The 20,663-nt window shown below is 37.8% G+C and overlaps 1 protein-coding gene across 1 annotated transcript; it reads right to left on the reverse strand.

Moving 5' to 3' along the window:
- Nucleotides 1–1,166: 1,166 nt before the first annotated feature.
- rnf208 (ring finger protein 208) lies at nucleotides 1,167–20,177 on the reverse strand. The gene is made up of 2 exons (XM_055208826.2): nucleotides 19,536–20,177; nucleotides 1,167–3,222 (listed from the first exon to the last, which is right to left on the reverse strand). The coding sequence occupies exon 2, from the start codon at nucleotides 2,297–2,299 to the stop codon at nucleotides 1,514–1,516; it is 786 nt and encodes a 261-aa protein (XP_055064801.1). The 5' UTR covers nucleotides 2,300–3,222; nucleotides 19,536–20,177; the 3' UTR covers nucleotides 1,167–1,513.
- Nucleotides 20,178–20,663: the final 486 nt, after the last annotated feature.

Consider the following 20,663-nt stretch of genomic DNA (forward strand, 5'->3'; position numbering starts at 1 on the left):
GGTAAGGTTGACATTTGCATGGAATTGTGTAATTATTAAATGTTTGACTGCATAACAATATGACTGACCAATCAAAATAAATTTAAATATATTTGTGAGTTTTTTTATCACTTAATAAAATAAGAATGTGATAGGTAATGTAAAAATAAAATAAAACAGAAAAGGCGTTTGTTTGAAAATATCCTGGATATATTTTTGTAAGGCATACAGTAGACTGTTTTTGATCATTTTGATGATGTAACAAAAGTGTAAAGGACTGTCTATTTCTTTTACTTCTATACTCCACAATGCATTTAGTGTTGTGCAATATAATTTGTGCCCCACTGGTGGCACTAAACCAAATTGCAATCTTTGTTCTGCTTACAAAAAAACAGTACCGTGCAAAAAGGCCACCATCACCAGACTTATTGTTTAAAAGTTTTAATGTCCATACATATTTATTTTTCAATCTTTTTATTAAGATATAAACCGAAACATACAGGAAATATGTACACTTTTTTCAGGACTAAATGTCTTCTTTAGGCTTCGTCTGTGTTTAGTGTGACCTCTCTTGGCACGAAACACATCTTGAGCGTTTTTGAGCAGAATGAAGTGAAAAGACTAATTTCTTTAAAATTAGAAATTAAGAATGATTTTTTTTAGGTTTAAGAGATCCTGCAGTTTCCTGCTATTGTTCAAGTGAAAGGGGAGTTTACCATAAAAACTTGACACATCAGTTTACATTTTTATACCGTTTTTTATACTATACACATTTCCTGTATTTTCTGGTTGTATTCTAATAAAAAACCTGAGAAATATTATATATGATCACAATAACATTGCATAAGCAAATAATCTAATTCTGGCATGCATGGTGGCTGAAGACTTTTCCATTATATTCAAGTATATTTTTAGCAATGTTTGTTACCAAACAGTTTTGGAGCACCATTATCTTCCATATTGTTTTCCTAAATTAGTGGTGCTCCTGCTTGATTACAAACATCTTCCTTTGTGTTCGGCAGAGCAAAGACATGTATACAGGTTTGGAGCAACTTGTGTGTGAGTAATAGATTACATGATTTTTTATTTTTGGGTTAACTATCCCTTTAAGCAACATGTAGCAATTAATTCAATCAATGATATAAATCTGAGGTGGAAGTATCTGCTTACAAAACAATGACACACAATTCTGACTTTTAAATTCTTTAATAGTCTTTATTATACCCAGGATGGGGGAGATAGACTTCCCTTAGCATTCCCATGTAAAGAGATGTCAATGACGAACACATCCGAACAAGAGATTGAGGGATAGAGGGTAATCAGTTCATACATAAAATACATTTACTCTGATAATTCATTATCTCTGTCATTGCACACAAGTGTCCTTTTCACTTCAAGTCCACACAGCATCCTGTGCTATTAAATATACAGATACAGCTATGACTGTACAGAGGGGTTGAATGTGTGTGACTCGACTTGGTACGGCTGGATAGCATTTTGAAATGAATTGTGCCGATCACTTGATCAATCAGGTCTACATGATGCCACAAGAGGAGAGGGGATTGGCAATGTGGCAGGTGCAAGCTGATTGACAGTATTGGCGCACCGTCTGATAGCAGCTGCGATCACCGTCGCTGCCCCACTGCACTGTCCCCGCCGGGTCGGGCGGCAGTCGGCTGAGGATGCTGGTGTTGATGGCCAGCGCGGCTAACCCGTAGTCGGTGAAGAGCACGGTTTCGCGACGGCAGGTGGGACACGAGATGAACTTGTACTTGGGACAGGATTCATACAAGATCTGCAGGCACTCCTCGCATACCGAGTGCAAACAGGAAAGAATGCGAGGCCGCTTCCCAGCAAAGTTGTAGGTGTGTCCGCAGGTGGGGCAGTCCAGCGGTTCACATGGCATAACTGGGCCTGAGGAGGAGGAGGACGTGGAGGAAGAGGTGGAGGAAGAGCGGAGCACATACTGGTTGACGATTACATCATCCATCTTGTAGTGGAACTGATGGTAACAGATGTCAGACACGCTGGCCTTGCGCTGTGCTAGATAACTGGCTTCGCGACGGAGGACGGGGGCAGTCGGAGAGGCTAGAGGTCTGGGTGCGACCATGGTGTTTCCGTTGACCTCCACCGAGAGGTCTCCACATGCCTGGTTGACGATAACCTCTCCCTCGCCTCCCCCGTCCCAGGCCACACGGGGAGGTGGGGCGTAGCGAGGCTGGGTCACAGGGACCGTACACTCCCGGGAGAACTTCTCCGACTGGATGATCTTGACGGTGTCCATAGGGATGGTCACAGGTTGGCGCCGCAGGCAGGACATTCACTTTTTGATGTGGTGATCTTGGCAGAGGAACTGTGTGTAGTGTATGGTCCTGCAGAATTTGTCTTCAGTGCACTGGGGGAGGACACTCAGCCATTGCAGGGGACATGAGGGCGAATGGGTTTGTCCATTGCTGTCTCAAGGTCCCTCCTTGGTCAGCCTGAGTCTTTGTGTGGCACAGATGGACAAAGACCTCCAGCCAGTGCAGAATGTCTAGAGTATAAAAAGCCCTGAAGTACAACAAAAGTCTATGTCGTGTTCAAAAGAGATTGCACTTTTTTTGTCCCCAACAGTTTTAAAGCAACTTACACCCTGTTTAGTGATATTGCACAAATCTAATTTGTAAGTTACAGGATAGTCATTGATATTGTTTCTTACAAATGAATGGCTGAACACCACACTATATCAAAAGATATGTTGGCACAGTTTCAATGATACATCTATTGTGACATAAATACAGACTTTAATACACAGTTAATCTTCAAATTTTAAGCACCGTTTACTGTAATACTTTATAGTCGGCTTTCTGTTTGTGAACTTTCTGATAGGTCGCTTTATACGTTTCATACAGGAGGTGATGCAACCAACGATCACCAAAACCTCCTTCCTGTTTGAGGTCGCCTTTATAGTATGACCCTGTTTCACTTCTTCTTTTGATCGGCTTCACCTAAACCTCCATGACCTTTGCTGTTTTTTTAAGAGTTGTGACATTGAAAAGATCTAAAAGGAGGTGCTCTCCCAGTCCTTAAAAGCCAAGAATTCCTTAAGGGGTCTGTGTTGAGTTTGACAGTACGTGCGTCCGGTCTGTGATGACGTGACAGGTCCGAAGGTGTCTCAGGAGTCTTGCCAGACCTTACTTGCTTCCAGCTCTTTTCCAAGCATGCCAAAGATATGCAGACTCTTGTGTTGTGTCGCTCCTTTTCCTGGAGAGGAAGAGAAAGAGTTCAGGTGATACTAGTGCAAGGACAAAGCTCTGCCTTTTTAGGCCATTTGTCTGTGCTTTGGGGAACAATGTCTAAAAAGTGTCCTGCAATTACTGTGAAAAAAATCTGATGATAACATTTTAAGAGCTGTGCAATCCAAAAAGATTTAGACAGAATGTAATTTTCTGGAGTAACGCAGGCTCTTTTCCAGTCTAAAAAACCCAATTGCTCGATCTGCCAGATGCCATCTGTGGCCTGGTGGGGCACGGAGAGCCACTATGGGGTGATCAAGATCGAGGACCTTATTGCACAACAATCTGTCCCAATGTTTACACAACACGGTAGAAGACCACTGCAATAAAATGGCTGCAGATGGATATTAAAAGTCTACTTGCTGTTTGCAACACATTTTGCTTCAGTCATGTGATGTATTCTTAAAATAAGGGTGATTCTTGTGAAATTAGACTTGCGAGGTGTCACGAAACATTTTGATAATAAAAGTAAATGCTATCAAAATAATAAGCATACAGTTATAAACAATGCATGATTTCAAATTACAAAAAAAACAATTTTGTTGTTTTTTCCACACTTAAGGGGAAAATTTTCATTTCCGCAACGTGTCTGGATTTGGGTTATTTGACATGGAAATATTTATAATTAAAAAATCTCAAAAATAAAAAGCTTCAGTGCATGTTATATTATAAACATTTACAGTAAAGGAACATGTGGTGTTTGGTGATCATTGGTAAATGTAGAGACAATAATAAGGAATATAAATGTGTCCAAGACCAATTTTCTCATCCTCCGCAACAATTTTCAATCATTGTTTAAGCCCTCAAGAAACTAACATTTTCAAAAAAAAATAGTTGGAAGGGACATAATTGACTGTGACACTCAAGATGGCTACCAGGTAAGCAGTTCTTAATTTTTCTCTCCAGATAAAAGTTGAAATTTTGTTTGTCATAGTACCTAGGCAACTTTTTAGTGCTCATTACCGAAACATGAGTTTGTAAATGCATATATTTAATGTAATATCTCATGTTGCGGTAATGATAATTTTTGATTATGATAATAATAATAATAAATTGCATTTCTATAGCGCTTTTCTCGAACTCAAAGTCGCTTTAAAAGGCAGATAGAAAAAATAAATAAATAAATAAATAAAAAATACAAATAAATAAATAAATAAATAATCAAAAAAATGTAAATAATTCTATAGGAAATATTTTTTAATTCCTCTAAAAATAATGATTATAGTAAGTTCATAAGAAGAAATCTTATATTTGCAAAAAAAATTGGCTTCAAGGGCTTTTAAAAATTCTGATGCTGGGCACCTTCTAAATCTGGATTTTGTGAGAATCACCTATAATTATTTAAGTGCCTTATTCTGTTAGCCCTTACAATACAGTAACGCTTACTGTATGTACTGTCTACTAAGGTTAATAATCGGTGTCTATCACTGCTGCAATACACAAAGTAGCCAAGCAGCAGGTATTTTGCATCATACCTGTTATAAATAATGGCACTAAAAGGGGACTTTCTCTGTAGAAGTAAGTCATTATTATAAGACCAGTCTGAAAACAGTGAATGTGAGAAAAGCCATGTAGCAATGACGGTAATCTGATAAAAGTGTATGTGTGTGTGCTTTATTAAAAAAGGAAAATGTGGAGAGCGCACTGACATTGTAATAGTCCTCTGCAGGCTGAGCAATGATGAAAGATGTGCTGAGCAAAGAATGTACGAGAAAGAAACGGCAAGGAGGGAGAGCACAAATTCATTTACTCCACATCCTCACTGCTAGCAAAGTAAAGGGAGAAACTAGAACACCCACATACAGTAATAAACAACAATTTGATTTGTTCATTATATGGAAATGTGCTAGTTTGTTGTATTATGTTGCACTGCTCAGATTTAGTCGCATCTTAGATGACCTCGTATATACAAGTTGGAAGGTCTGACTTTGTTTGACTGTTTATATAACATCATATAAACGTCAAGTGAAACAAATTAAATAGCAGCGGCTTTACAAATTTCTCTACAAATGCTCTCTACGTAAGCTGCATTAGATAAATACAGTAATACAGCCAAAACCAATGTGTATGATTATGGTGATCAGACAATGTATAAGTTTGTGAGGGTTATTGTCAGTTAACATACAGAATTAATAGGTCACTTTTAATGACTATTTTTATTGCTTTTAATGTCTAACAACAAAAAAAACAAATATTTATGTAAATAAAAATTAGTGCTGCCGCGATTAGTGGACATAGTCGACGTAATTAACCATGAAAATTTGTCAACGGCAATTTTTTTAGTCGAGGAGTCGCAAATTTATTTTTCTCCCATCTCAAACGGCTCACTGTAATTCACCTCCACGCCAGTCTTTGCGCTGTGGGCGCCCTAAAAAATAAAAGAGTGGTCTGTTACACTGTGCCAAACGTCGCTGGCTTATCACTGGAGCACGACGACAATGCACGAGCGTCTCAAACGAAAACACTCGTGAGTTATTGACGATGCACCCACAGGGAAGAATAGGACAACGTAAGTATATGATTATTAATGAAACGGCGAGCTATTCTGTACTGTTTATTAACTCTTTTGAGAAGTACAATTACTGTCTTTGTATGTTAAAGGCTATCAGTGTTTCCCATAAATTGATTTGTTCGTGGCGGCCCGCCACGGAATCAACACTAGCTGCCACAAATAGACTTCTCATGATTCCCATTTACATTTTTATTTTACTATTTTAAACGGCTCAATACATTGTTGCGAGTGCTTAGCACGTCTCCCCGCTCTCTCTCTCATGTTGCGTGCAGCGCCTCAACAGCGCGCATCTCTCTCATATGAGAGTGAAAAGGTGGCAGTGTTCTCAATGTACGTTCCTCCGTATACTTTCTTTTTGCGTAAAAGTAAACAGTCACAGATGTTACAGACAAAGACAACTGATCGAGTTAACATGATTTGAAGAAAGATTAGCAGTAGTGCGAGTCTGTGTGCGAGCTTTCTCCCTCCCATGATGCAGTTTGCACGTGCACGTGTTTTGTAGTCTGTGTAACAACAACAGTGTATTCTCACATATTTCTGAATTTGCACCGAATTGTCTGCGCTATATCACTCGCATTTAAAATAAAAAAATGGCTCAAAACACAACAACAATTATGAGAAGAGCAACAGCATTAAAGCTTCAATATAAATGTATAGTGATTTTGTCAGACAATGTCGCGTATCTAAATCAGGATTTTAGCAGCTGTTACAGAAACAGCTGGTTGCTTTAAACACGAAGTGTAATGGGTCATGTTTGGCTCGTTTTATGTCTGACAACAGAACAGATAATTTGTAAAAACAGCATTCAGTTGTGTTTAAATGTAATATAATGTAAAGAGTCGAAGAGAAACATTTCATATTTCTGTTAAGCAACTACTTTGCACTGGAATTTTTTTATTATTATTTATATTGTTTACATTGTAATTTTTAATTTAGTAACATTTAAGTTATTTATATTGTTTAAGACACTGGTGAGTTCAAAATAAAATGGACACAATGAAATAAAAAAACTTGAGTTTTTTTTAATTAGTCGTTTAGAATAGTCGACTAATAGAAAGATTAGTCGTTAGAAAATTAGTCGTTAGTGGCAGCACTAATAAGAATGACTTTATTGAACACTTAGTTGCATTAAAATACAGTATATGACAGTTCAATGACACCGGTCTGGCTTGGAGCGCAAATGTGACGTAATGATGTCAAAAATATGCTAATTAGGACATCTGGATTGAATTGGGACATTAAAGGAACAGTATGTAAAAAAATGATATCAATTAATCATAAAATGGCCCTGATATGTCACTAGACATTAAGAAATAATTTTCATTTCAAATACTTATATCACTCACAACAGTGGTCTGGCCAGGATATTGTCATTTAAAAAGTGGAGTTGCAGCCCTCAACTGATGTTTATGTTGTCATTTTGTGTATTTGCACCAGTTGTGTGATTGCAGTACCAGTTTTAGCCACAAGTTTTGTGATTGCAATACCAGTTTTGGCCACAATCCTACATACTGTTAGCCTGGGTGCCAGCCGATCTTAGCCCCGCCCACCACTATTTGAAACTCGGGGAAGATCGGTCTGGGGATTCCCCGTTGAGGAGCTACTATGCGAATACCAAAACCGGCCGACAAATCAAATTGTGAGGGCGGGCTTTATACGATGATGGACAGATGATCAACAGTAACGTATCAACCACGTCACCAAAGAGCGCATGTGTTCAATCTGTTTACAATGAAATGGCTGCCGCTGGTGAATTCAGATGTGTGGATTCTGACATTGAGTCTGTTCTAAAAGATATCGACAGAGCATTGATTTAAAAAGCGGAACAGAGAAACGCGATCAAGGCATTTGTTTATGTTTTCGCCGTCCTTCCTATGGAGGACAAAGTTAAAGAAGCAACTGAAATGCGTATCACGGCGATGCAACTCGGCGTGCACGACGAGATGGATATAATTAGCGGTCGTTGCCAGGCAGCTTCTTTTCGGAAGCCTGGAATCGTGACTGTTGAATAAGTGGAGGGACATGCTAGGCTCCGATATTTTTCAAGCCAACGTAATGGGTAGCTATCGTCGTGGATGAAGTTCACCTAACGTACAAATGGTAAGAGATAGTCTTACTGTATGACTTAGTAAATACTTAATGTTGTGATATAAATGAAATGTTGTAAACATAGTAGGTGTTGATGTACCTTCGCTAACTCAGACTTAGTTTAATTACAATGATGTTAGTATCATTGTAGCGAAATTACTAGCAGTTCGATCAGGCTGCTAAAGACGCCATTTCAACATAAGTCACACACTCCGTTGCTCTGATTGGTCACAGGTCTATCCAATTGAGTGCAGAGGCATTTTTCGGTTGAGACACGCCTCATAATTTTAGCTCAATGGAGCGGTATCAGACTCAAATTCTGACTAGAATTGAGTATGACAACGTCAGGCTAACATACTGTTCCTTTAAGAATCAATTCTGAATCAAATCATCAGGGTCCAAATGATTCCCACCCCTATGAACAACATTACTCAGTTTGAGCATCCCAAAATTAACTCAACTTATAAAAGCAATGGCATTAGTTTAGAGGCAGGACTGTCTGTTTCTATTATTATTTCATTGTTATCAACAATAAAGCTGCACATAGATCCATTCTGAATTCATGAGCATGGTCAAAGAAACAAATAATTTAAAGACATCAAAAGCATGATGCATCAAATGAATGATCAAATCATGAATAATCGTATGAGTTGTGTAGGTGTAGCATCGCTCCCTTGTAAGTGTAATGTCATCACCAAGTATTCAAATTAGGGCAGTGTCAGTAATTATGGATGAAGTTAAATGGAAATTGATTGTTAGATTTAGTCATTGTTGTAAGACTTACAGACTTACAACGTAAGTACATTTTATGTTTATATAACACAGCAGTACAGCTTTCCAAATACTATTCATTAAACAGGTTTATAAGAAGACAAACTACATCCCTATAAATAATTTAAAAAACAATAAAAATATTTATATTACTTTATAACTCAAGAAAATCACCTAAATGGCTATAAGATTGTACTGTCCTAACTCTAAAATCATGTTGTAATTACAGTGGTACATACAGTAATACATGAGTTGTAATCTTATAAATATGGAAATTCTTACACGACATGGATGCATCATAAACTAGAAAGTCTATTTTTGGCCTCTCTCCACTATGTCCACTTCTGTTTTTTCTTTTTTCCAACCAGATTCACACTCTGTTTCACCCACTGACGTGGCCCGCCGCTCGCTAACACCCACACCCGACACATGCGCAAGCACACTACAACACACTTGTTTTGTGCCAGCACCTTGGCGATATTATGACTAATCAGACCTAATAACTAGTCATCCTATCCTCTATTCATTCTCATTTCTTATCCTTTATTGGTTTAGTTGTTGAAAAGAATTGAATTAGGATGTTAACACAGGAAACCATTCCTCCGTTCTCTGGAGGTCATCAGCCAGTTTCTGTCAGTCGCATTCATTCAAGTTACCACGGCACCGCAGGGCTGCGATGCAGCGCCAAAAATAACCAGTGGTTCACGTACACACACACACACACACATGCAAAGGTGCAAAAAAGCTTTCTGACATCCGCACAGTCAGCTGGTGGATTAGGGACTGTGAGATGTGATGAGTGAAATGATTCTCACACTCACATACATTTCTATTTAGAGGTCTGCAAATGCTGTATGATTTTCAGGTGAGGATGATACCAGTCAGCGCTGTAGTTGGTGGTAATAGTGATGTGCATTATCAAACCTATTGCATGGTTACTTAGCAAATAAATAAATAACCATACATATTTATTCTAGTTGGAATTACTGTGTAAAACGGATTACGGAGTGATTTATGAGACATCAGACTAGCACAGCTGTCGAAAACTGTGCTGCATTAAAAAAATAACCTCATACATTTCAAAATGAAGCATCCTCTAGCTGGCGAACATAGATACCGAAATGTATAAAGGCTAGATGTCTCACCCGCGCTGCTGGCCAATTGAGTGGAACGTACGCATTTGGCAGCCATCTTACCACAGGGCGCTCGCTCACTCGTAGCATTGGGTATTATTGGTGCAGGTACTTTTAAATGACCATAAATTGCTTAATTTTTTACCAATTTCCAACCGGTTTGGTTTGTTATAAACGTCAAAGATGTACCTGTGACACTGCATAGTTATACAAAAAATTCATGAAACATGTTAAAGCATCCAGAAATATAGCCACGTTAATAACGTTTGTAAGAAACCAAACCGCTCCGAAAATTGGTAGAAAATTGAGCAAGTTATGGTCATTTAAAAGTACCTGCACCATTAAACTCAATGCTACGAGTGAGCGAGCGCCCTGTGGTAAAATGGCCGCCGTAACACATCTAGCCTTTATACATATCTATGCTGGGGAAGATAACAACAGTTTTGTACTGTATGTATTATCATTAAAGGACATTTGACTGCCGCTACCAATCAAAATGTGTGTTTTCGTTTATATGTAATGTGTGAAGTTTTCACACGGTCCCTTACCTGCCATTTTCCATTATTTTAATTAGCAAATATTGCTTTTACAGTTATGCATTTGGCTTTGATAAGTGACAGTCGATTGCATTTAAGGTATACTTTTTCTCGGCCTGTCTGTTACCTGGGCTCCAGGGATGCATAACGATTAATCGCAATTAATCTATAGCAGAATAAAAGTTTTTGTCTACATCATATATGTGTGTGAACTGTGTATAATAATTATGTATATATAAATATGCACACATACATGTATAATTTTAAGAAAAATATATATTTATATAGACGGTTTCATCGGACGCACGTGATACACGTCTGGATCCTAACCTTACTTCCGTTTTCGTTTTTTTAAGGTCTGACTAGTTGCTAAACTGATCTCTTGAACAAATGCCTCGTCGAAATTAACAAATGTTTTGGTTTTCTAGGTAATCTTTGTGTTGTTTTTTTGCTTGTTATATAAATAAACTACGTTTAAAGGACTTTGTTGTTATTTATTCTTAGCGGAGTTTACCGGAAGTTACGTGCAGCCGCTTGTTTATGTTGTTACTGCTGAAACGGTCTATATTAATTTATATATAATATAAATTATACATTAATTTACAAATGTATATACACATGTAAACATTTCTTAAATATAAACATGCATGTGTGTGCATTTATCTATACAAAGTTATTATAGACCGTTTTAGCAGTAACAACATAAACAAGTGGCTGTCGCGGTCCGCACGTAACTTCCGGTAAACTCTGCTAAGAATAAATAACAACAAAGTTCTTTAAAAGCAGTTTATTTATATAACAAGCAAAAAAACAACACATAGATTACCTAGGAAACCAAAACATTTGTTATTTTCGACGAGGCATTTTGTTCAAGAGATAAGTTGAGCCAACTGGTCAAACCATTAAAAAAAACGAAACCGGAAGTAAGGTTCGGATCCAGACGTGTATCCGATGAAACCGTCTATACACAGTTCACACACATATGATGTCAGTGGTGACCGGTGACTTCTTTTTTCGAGGGTGCACGGTGCGAAGTTCGTCACAACATGTATGTAGCCCGTCATGTGTGTTGGTCGTAATTTCAAAATATGTGTTCTGCGCGTCCAGCGTACCTATGTGCATCACGTGTCCCGCCAAAATAAGTGCCTGCTGCACACGCATCCAAAGGGTCCATGACAAAAGAGACGCTCGCGTTTTCCAGATACTCGCATAATCTCATGCGTAATCAGAGTTTACTGTTAAGGAAGTGTCTTGTCTTGCGTATATTTTGTGAACGTGAGCGTCTCTTTTATCATAAACGGTTTTGACGCGTGTGCAGCAGGCACTTATTTTGACAAAACACGTGATGCACATGGTTCACATGACGCAACAAACACATATTTTGAAAACAACAGCAACACACACACACACACATATATATTTGTGGCATACGCTTAGTGCTTTGAGTGACTGTGTATCCTACACAATGTAGCTACAAATCGATTAACTGCTATTAATTATAGCATATCATAAGGAGCCTCTCGGCATTACATGCAGAATTTTTTGATAAGACAAGCTTGTCGGTTATATAAGAGGCTCATCATAAGTGTCAGACAGTACTGAAAATATTAAAACAGATCAGCTGTCTGCTGCTTTGTGCTACACTGCTGGCCCAGCGGATGGGCTTAATGAAATCATGTATGCGTCTGACCCTGTCAGCAGAATGCATGGTGAAGAGGAGGTTGGACGGTACTGCAAATAAATGAAAAGAGCAGGACTGAATAAGAACCGATTGGTAATAAATATTCAGAATGTACACTTGAAACTGTGTCATTTTTATCGCACATTGCTAAGTAATTCAGTAATGTTTTAACATTAACCTTGTATAAAGTGGTAGTATATAGTGTAGAAAATACCTTGAAAGCACTATAAACTGTAATATGTGTTTGAAAGGAACGCCGAGAGGCTCAGTAACATTGAGAAACAGTCAACATTGAACATTCTTGAATTAATTCACAACCTTATCACATCAGCAAGACATCACATTCCAGTACATCCAGGCACCACCACCGCAGCACAAATACACACACTGATTCACAAAATGTGTCGTGTAAGCTCTGATGTTAAAATATTTTTACTTATCCCAGCTATACTGGGTGTTTTTATCTACTGTACTGTATTCAGGATGGGAGTAGGGTTAGGGATAAGGTCAAAAGTGTAATTACTTTAAATATGCAATGCAAAAAATGACTTTCTTACTTAGTATTTTTTATCTTGTTTTCAGTAGAAATAGTAGCAGATTTATTTGCTTGTTTTAATTTCTTAGGTCATTTTGCTCATCAAAAAAATACATCCTAATTTAAGATTTTGTAGATATTTCTGCTGAAAACAAGACATAAATCATTTTGCATTTTTTTGCAGTTTAGTTAAAATGTTACAGCATGTACTGTATGTAAACAATTGTTACATTGTATTTTTAAAAGTTAAAGACAACTCATATAAAGTGTGATCGATAACTGAAAACAAAAGTGATCCATATTTACATTCTTAATCAGTCCTTCCAGAAAACCGTAGAGTTTTTTTGTGATTGTTGCGGGCAAAAATCCTTGATCTTGCGGCACGCTTTCTTAAAAAATGCGATGGAATATGCAGGATATTTTTGCAATTTTATGCAATGAAATTGCAGGAACTTGCAAAAGTTGCGGGAACTTGTAAAAAATGGAGGGACCTTGCAAAAACTGTTTTCAGTTTTGCAGCTTTTCAATGATGTTCACGTCACATAATCACGTCACTTTATAACGTTGCCATGGCAACATTTTTCAACTTTCTGCTAAGATATTTGTGACTTTCTGCCACGAAAATGCGAGGATTATAAAATCAGTCAAGCCCCACATATTTTGCACATGGAAATCTGCAATTTATGCTGCAAAAGTGCGGCATATTTGAAAAAATGCATATGCGGACTTTGGCTAATTATGCGTTAAATCATGAGATCGCATAATCACATTTTTCTGGAGGGACTGCTTAATGCAAATTATAACCTGAATCTTTAACGTGGAACACCCATTTTCCACAATCCAATCTTTTTGTTGACCATCCTATGGGGGTGTGCACACGAAAGCTTTTAAATGTGTCTAAAAACGGCAGGCGTACGCCGACTGCCAGCTTTTTTCAGCCAACTGCTTTTTACAGCTGTGCGCTTTGGTAGCTTTGACGCTTCTGCTTTGTTTATAAGTCGATGTACGATTTGCGCTTAGTTGTTGTGATGTTTATCCCACCCCTCCTTCACTGTGATCGGACGGCCGTGTGAGAACTGACATTACGAGCTGAGCTTTTCACCCAAAGTTGAATATTTTTTAACCCTCGGCGCTCAGCGCAGAAAAAACACCAAGCGCTGGCTGTCAGCGCAAAAAAAAAAAACACCACGCTTCTATAGACCGTTTCATCGGACGCACGTGATACACATCTGGATCCGAACCTTACTTCCGGTTTCTTTATTTTTAAGGTCTGACTAGTTGCTAAAACTGATCTCTTGAACAAATGCCTTGTCGAAAATAAGAAATGTTTTGGTTTCCTAGGTAATCTATGTGTTGTTTTTTTGCTTGTTATATAAATAATCTACGTTTAAAGAACTTTGTTGTTATTTATTCTTAGCGGAGTTTACCGGAAGTTACGTGCAGCCGCTTGTTTATGTTGTTACTGCTGAAACGGTCTATAGACCCCTTCAAGGTTTGTAAACATTGAATGACTATCGGGTGCGCGCGCAGCATGGGGTCAAACTGTTCATACAATCGAGGCTTTGAAATTTAATCTAACAGGGCTGAAAAATGATGACTTACCTCAAATGAAGTGAGCACTACAAACACAAGCCTCTTTGATATTTGCATTGTCTCAGTCTGCACGTTAATTGCTTGCAGCCGCAGATGTTGTATTTTTTTTTTTTTTGAGATTCTGCATGAATCACGAAAACTTAACGGAAGACCTGGTGCGATTTTCAGAGCCCACGACGTAAGTAGGCATTTTTTACGATACTGAATAACACCCAACTCAATCTGCTGTAATGACTTTTCTGACCCTGACATGCGCAGTGGGAACCGACTGTGACGTGAACGGTGAAGGGTTCTATAGGAAACAAAACTTTGGTAAGCACTCCCCCTATTTCACTTAACTTCAGTCATCAAAATTTCCACAAACACCATCACAACATTGTTCGTCTGAGCATCCAAGCCAACTCAACAGCAACACTGGCTCAACCAATTGCGTGTTTATGGGGCAGGACTATTTGATTGTCCAATCAATTGAAAGACAGCAGGAGGGTTCAAGGAACTTCTCATTATTTTTGCAGTTCTGTTTCAACAGAATCGAAAATAAAATGCTGAAAGCAACCAAACAGATGGGTGCACCGTCATCAGAATATCTGGAACATTCCTGACCTCATACCCCACTCACTCCCTCTTTTCACACGCCCAGAAATACACACACACCAGCACAACAAAAATACACACAGGTACCACCCAGCACATTCCAAAAGCACATCCTCTCGACCGCCCTGCTCGCTGTCTCTCCCTTTATCTCTCTCTCTCTCTCTCTCTCTCTTTCTCTCTCTCTCTCTCTCTCTCTCTGGATGCATTCCACCTGTGCAGTGAGACAGTTAGGAAAAGGGCACAATGTCCTGTGTCAGCGATGCTATCAGCTGTTCACCTCTATCTCTGAAAGCCCGTCTGGAGCCCTGGCCTTCTGGCCACGGCAAATCTCACACATGCAGTCACAGGATGATTTCATTTTTTAAGTAATTTTGGATAAATAGAAACTTGCAATATTAAAACATTCACAACTTGAACAGCATCTAAAACATAAGGTCTTAACGTTACTGTTACAGATTTGCAATAAAAATATTTGCACCGAAATGAAAATGCGCTACAAATAGCATTAAGACTCAGCGAATGAAATTGACAGCATGTGTGCGTGGGTGCAATTTGTCACAATGGTGTAGATATTATGTAAATTAAGTTATGTGTTATTTGATGTGATTCTGTTAACATATTTAAGGAATAGATGCATAAAGTTTTCATTAAAGTTGTAATCCAAGTGATAGAGAATTAGTCAGATTTATAAAGTAATTGCTCATTTGAACGTTCTTTTAATAAACTTGACAAATATATTTTTTATGTTTAACTATTTCTTAAAATTAAGAAATGAATTTTTTGTCCGGAAACCAATTTTTTTTTAGGGCTGCACATTTTATTAAAATTACCGAAATATCGCAGAGGTGCATAGGGCAATATCTATATTACAACAATATGCAACAACTTAATACTTTTAATACTTCTAGAGGTTAAACAAAGTTTAAGCAAAGAGACTGGCACATGAATGTGTGCTTTGACGTAATCAACAATCAAAAAGAATGTAAAACGTCATTTTCTTTTTGTTTTTAAACATATTTTTATATGTTGATTTAAAAACAGTAAGCATTAACGTATTGCATAATGTCATCATGAAAAATTTCTAAAAATACTTTCGATAAGTTAATGTTGTTTTTAAAGGAACAGTATGTAGGATTGTGGCCAAAACTGGTATTGCAATCACAAAACTTGTGGCTAAAACTGGTACTGCAATCACACAACACAACATGACAACATAAACATCAGTTGAGGGCTGCAACTTCACTTTTTAAAAGACAATATCCAGACCACTGTTGTGAGTGATATAAGTATTTGAAATGAAAATGATTTCTTAATGTCTAGTGACATATCAGGGCCATTTTATGATTAATTGATATAAATTTTTTACATACTGTTCCTTTAAAAGTTTCGAAACAATGTACAGTATGTGCGCTAGAACTACAGTTTATATACTATACACCGACTGTACCTATTGATCACATTGGCAGCTGTTGAAGGCTTTCATCTATTTTTTAAATCTATAAGAACAAGCAGAATTTTCATTGTGGGACATTGTGTACCACTGCAAACATCAAACCAATAAAACAGACACAGATGGTTCTGAAAAGTGAAAAGATGAAACATTCACTTCCAGCACTTACTGTACAATACGTGCAATGATTATAGCACATGTTTATGTGCTGCTATAAGGAATGCAGGTCATGTAAGTGTTAGCGAAAATAGGAGGCAGTGTTTAATAATTCAGAAGCTGTCATTCAAAGTGAGCGTCAGCCATTTTACCCACACTTCATTCAGGAGAGATACTCTTTGTTCCCTATGCTTCTACTGATCATCCTGTCCTTTTCATGTGTCACAAAGACCATCACTAACAATGTTAGCAATCGGTTAGGACAGAACAGCATAATGACAAGCAATTAGCTTTGAAAGGTTACAATTAGAGGAGCAGCTGTGAAATAAACAAACTATTAAGCGATTTTATTGATCTCCAAATTACTGAATTGCAACTTACTATAAATTGTATTTTGCTTCACTGTTAGACTTAACTGTAATTTCTACAGTTACTTACCACAAAATGCCCAGTAAAATACCATAATTTTCTTTTCCAGTTCATTACTGGAATGCATTGCATTATGGGTATTAACATTTAATTTACAGTGATTTACTTTATGTTTTGAACTTGCGGTAGACTGCTGTAAAACAACAGCAGTAGTGCTACTGTAGTTGAATAAAAGCATATAAAATGGAAAAATAAAATATATCTATGAAATGAAATACATTTTATTTGTTATGCTTTTAGCAGTAAAGCAAATTTCAAAATGTGAATTGTTCTTCAGCAGTGTAAATAATTTATCGAGAATTGTAGAGAGAAACAAGAAAGGGATTATGGATAAATGCTTAACCGTCAGATTTGAATTTGACCTCAAGACTTCAAAACACTAGAGACGCCAAGATTTCGCTCCTCAGAGTGTCGGGAGAGTGACAGAAGATGCTACTTGGGAAGTGTAGCGTGTAACTTTTATTAAGTGACTCTGTGGCACTGTGGTAGTGTTATGGACCTACAACACAGGCGACCCAGGTCCGATTCCCCCTTTAAGGCAACATATTTTTTAAAACTAGGTTACAGTAAGGGTATTATACTGTAAAATGGAACTGTGGTAAAGGCATCATACTGTAAAAAACATGTACAGTTATGGTACTGTAATGGGGCAGTTACAGTAACTCACTGGCAACCGCATATATACAATAAAAAGTCTAACAGTGTTAAAAAATATTCAAAATTTGTATTTTTTGCTTTATATTTGCTTAATAATTTATCAATGAACCCAGAAGGTATTTGTCAAAAAATCGTTAAGGAATGTAGATGGAATTTCATTATTTGGAAACTATCCCGGATTGTAAATGTGATAAGGTGAAGTTGTTAACTTTTTTTTAAATCTATCTCTCATTTTCCTGATCTAATCTAATGAACTGTAGACTGATTGATTTATTCATATTTTGAATGTTTTTCTTTTGTTGTTGTTTTTTCTTAAAGAAGACATTTTACAAGACTTTTTAAGATAAAAATAAATATTTGGTGTCTCCAGAGTATGTATGTGAAGAATTAGCTCAAAATATCATATAGATCATTATTATAGCATGTTAGAATTTTTTGGGTGTGCAAGTTTTTTAAATGCAAATGAGTTTATATCTGCACTAAATATCATTGCCGTGGTTGGATAGTGCAGATTAAGGGGTGGTATTATCCCTGTCTGACATCACAAGTTTCAATTACCTATTTTTTCCCATGCTTGCAGAGAATGGTTTACCAAAACTAAGTTACTGATGGGTTGATCTTATTCACATTTTCTAGGTTGATAGAAGCACTGGGGACCCATTTATAGCATTTAAATGTGGAAAAAGTCAGATTTTCATGATATGTCCCCTTTAAATTAAACCATTGAATTCAGATATTACCACATGAAGCACTTTTAAGGTTACCTGTCAAAACATTTTGCTATGTGATGAAAAAAATAGTATCTGCTAAAATCCTCCCAAAAGTCAAACAAATCTCTGTCCTAATACGATCAAATAAGAATCATATTATAAAAGATTTTAAAGAATAAACTGACAACTTTGATTTTCAATATGCCGAGCAATATCACCTATAAAGACTCTAAATCAATTTATATTTATACAACATTTATTATGACCCAGTCTGTGAAAACAGCTAAAGTCATTTTCTGTGATTTACTGTTTTCTACATACAGTTAAACCATCCTATATAACTTTTGTGAAATAACCTTGATATTCTTAACATCGACTTTATCAAAGATAGAAATTAAAGTTAAATCAATGATTGAAATCAAACTTTGATGCTCATAATCTCATCATTAGATTATGTGACTTATTTAGACTGGATTTCACAGACAGGGTCACATGCCCTCTCTTAACAGTGACTACATTAGCCATAGGAAAGCTGATGTTTGCTTGACCTCAAATTTGGCCGTCTTCTGCTGAATATCTCTCTTTTGAGAAATCGACAGACAGTATCGATTGCTGAATCTTCATTCACAAGAGGCTGAATCTACAGTCCAGAAACCAGACGGGAACTCTGGTTGGGGTGTCTGGTTGAGGTTTTGGGTGGCTATTATTATTCCGGGGGTGTGTGCATCTGTGTTAGCAGTTTTTAGTGCAAGTGATAATGTGGGAGGGGTGCGCCAGCAGCGGCGGTTATGCAACCAGAGCAGCATACGCAGCGTACTGACTGACTGCAGCTCCCGTGCATGCAACACAGAAGCATTTAATCTCCAGCACAGGTCTTACTCTGTCTTAACCGTAAATGTTGGTACTGTATGTGTGCTTGCCGTATAGTAGCCCCATGTGAGAAGATGCCCACTCGGATAATGTGAGTCATTGATGGAACGCGCGTGTGGTTGTGTGTGCATGCGATCATGAATTGCAACCTGCCTTATTCCACAACACGGCCAACATGGCCACGCAATAACAGAAGTGAGGATGTGGGACCCCAAAAATGCATTAAGGTGACAACATATATATAGCCTACGAATTCATTTGCTTCACACACCCACATGCTAAAAGAGACATCACAGATACTGTGTATACGTTTAGTTATACCTTAATAATATGTGTATGCACATAGTAAATATCTAAAAATAGGATTTAAATCTAAATAAACTGGTTAAATATATTATTAATATGCCCTAATTATTACTAGCCTATGTTTTAGGTAAATGTAAATACAGGCTATAATACCTGAAAACATAACAATGAAAGTCAAGAGAAATACATCCTACACGTGCTTACATTTTACAGTGTAGAATATGCAACTACACAGTAATGCACATTTTAGGCATCCTTACCTGTATATAGGTGTGTTTGTTGTAATCTCTGGATTTGAACGTGTGTCGTGGACAGTGTAGGTCTTCTCTTTCACATGAGGACACAAAAATCTCCTGATCCTGCTAATGTTGTAGGTTCATCTCGTCTATCTGTGGGCTCTCCATCTCAACAAACGCTCCTGTTGCACGCGTGAGGATGGAGAAGACGGTTCCTACGTTTTACCGCGATCCAGATTGATGGACGGGTGGATGGAGGGGTGGAGAACGTGAAAGATGGAGCTCGAGATCTCAGATGCGTCACAATGCACCGTCGGAAGAAAATATTTTGGATGTGCTCTGGTTTTCTTTCCGCGCGATGGTGTCTAAGTGATGCTGATCTCAGTCCTGCTCATTCATTCAGTCAGTCAGTTAGTTGTGTAAGAGTCTTCATGTCTGACTTGTTTTTCCTCAGGACACTCACACGGTTTGCGTCTTCTTCTCACTTAAACGCAAATATCTCTCTAAAATCTTTCTTTGCATCACAGTGACACTTTTTGTCAGCCGTTTTTCGATTCCCTGCTGACTCTCTCTCTCTCTCTCTCTCTCTCTTCCTCTGTCTGTACACTCACACACGCGCGCACAGAAGCGCGCTGACTCACACGCGCATGCTCTGCCGCTGTTTCTGTGTGGAACACACGCTTTTCATTTCTCTCTCTCTCTCTCTCTCTCTCTCTCTCTCTCTCTCTCTCTCTCTCTCTCTCTCTCTCTCTGCTGCAGTACCTCTGCAGACCGGGTCACGTTTTCTCATCTCCACTATGAAATTCCAGCCAATCAGAGGCACCGTTTCATCTTCCCCCTCCCTCCGCGTGCCGTCCTTGTCTCCTGTCTCCATCCATCTCTTTGTTTTGGTGTGAAATCTCTCTTTTCATATCTGTTTCACACACGCACACACACAAATAAATAATTGTTGTATGAAGCTAAGATACACACACTGTGTTACTGTTACATTATAATATTTTGTCATTCACTTGATCTGGATCTTTCTATGATGACAGATGAGCATGCGCTGTATCTCTAACCTGAGAACAACTAGGCACCATACAGTATGTAGGGATGCAATTGAAATCCATACAATATAGATTATACTGTATGTAAAGAAGATGAATGGTT

Source organism: Misgurnus anguillicaudatus, chromosome 12 (assembly GCF_027580225.2).
Source record: "Misgurnus anguillicaudatus chromosome 12, ASM2758022v2, whole genome shotgun sequence".
In the NCBI taxonomy this organism is placed as follows: domain Eukaryota; kingdom Metazoa; phylum Chordata; class Actinopteri; order Cypriniformes; family Cobitidae; genus Misgurnus; species Misgurnus anguillicaudatus.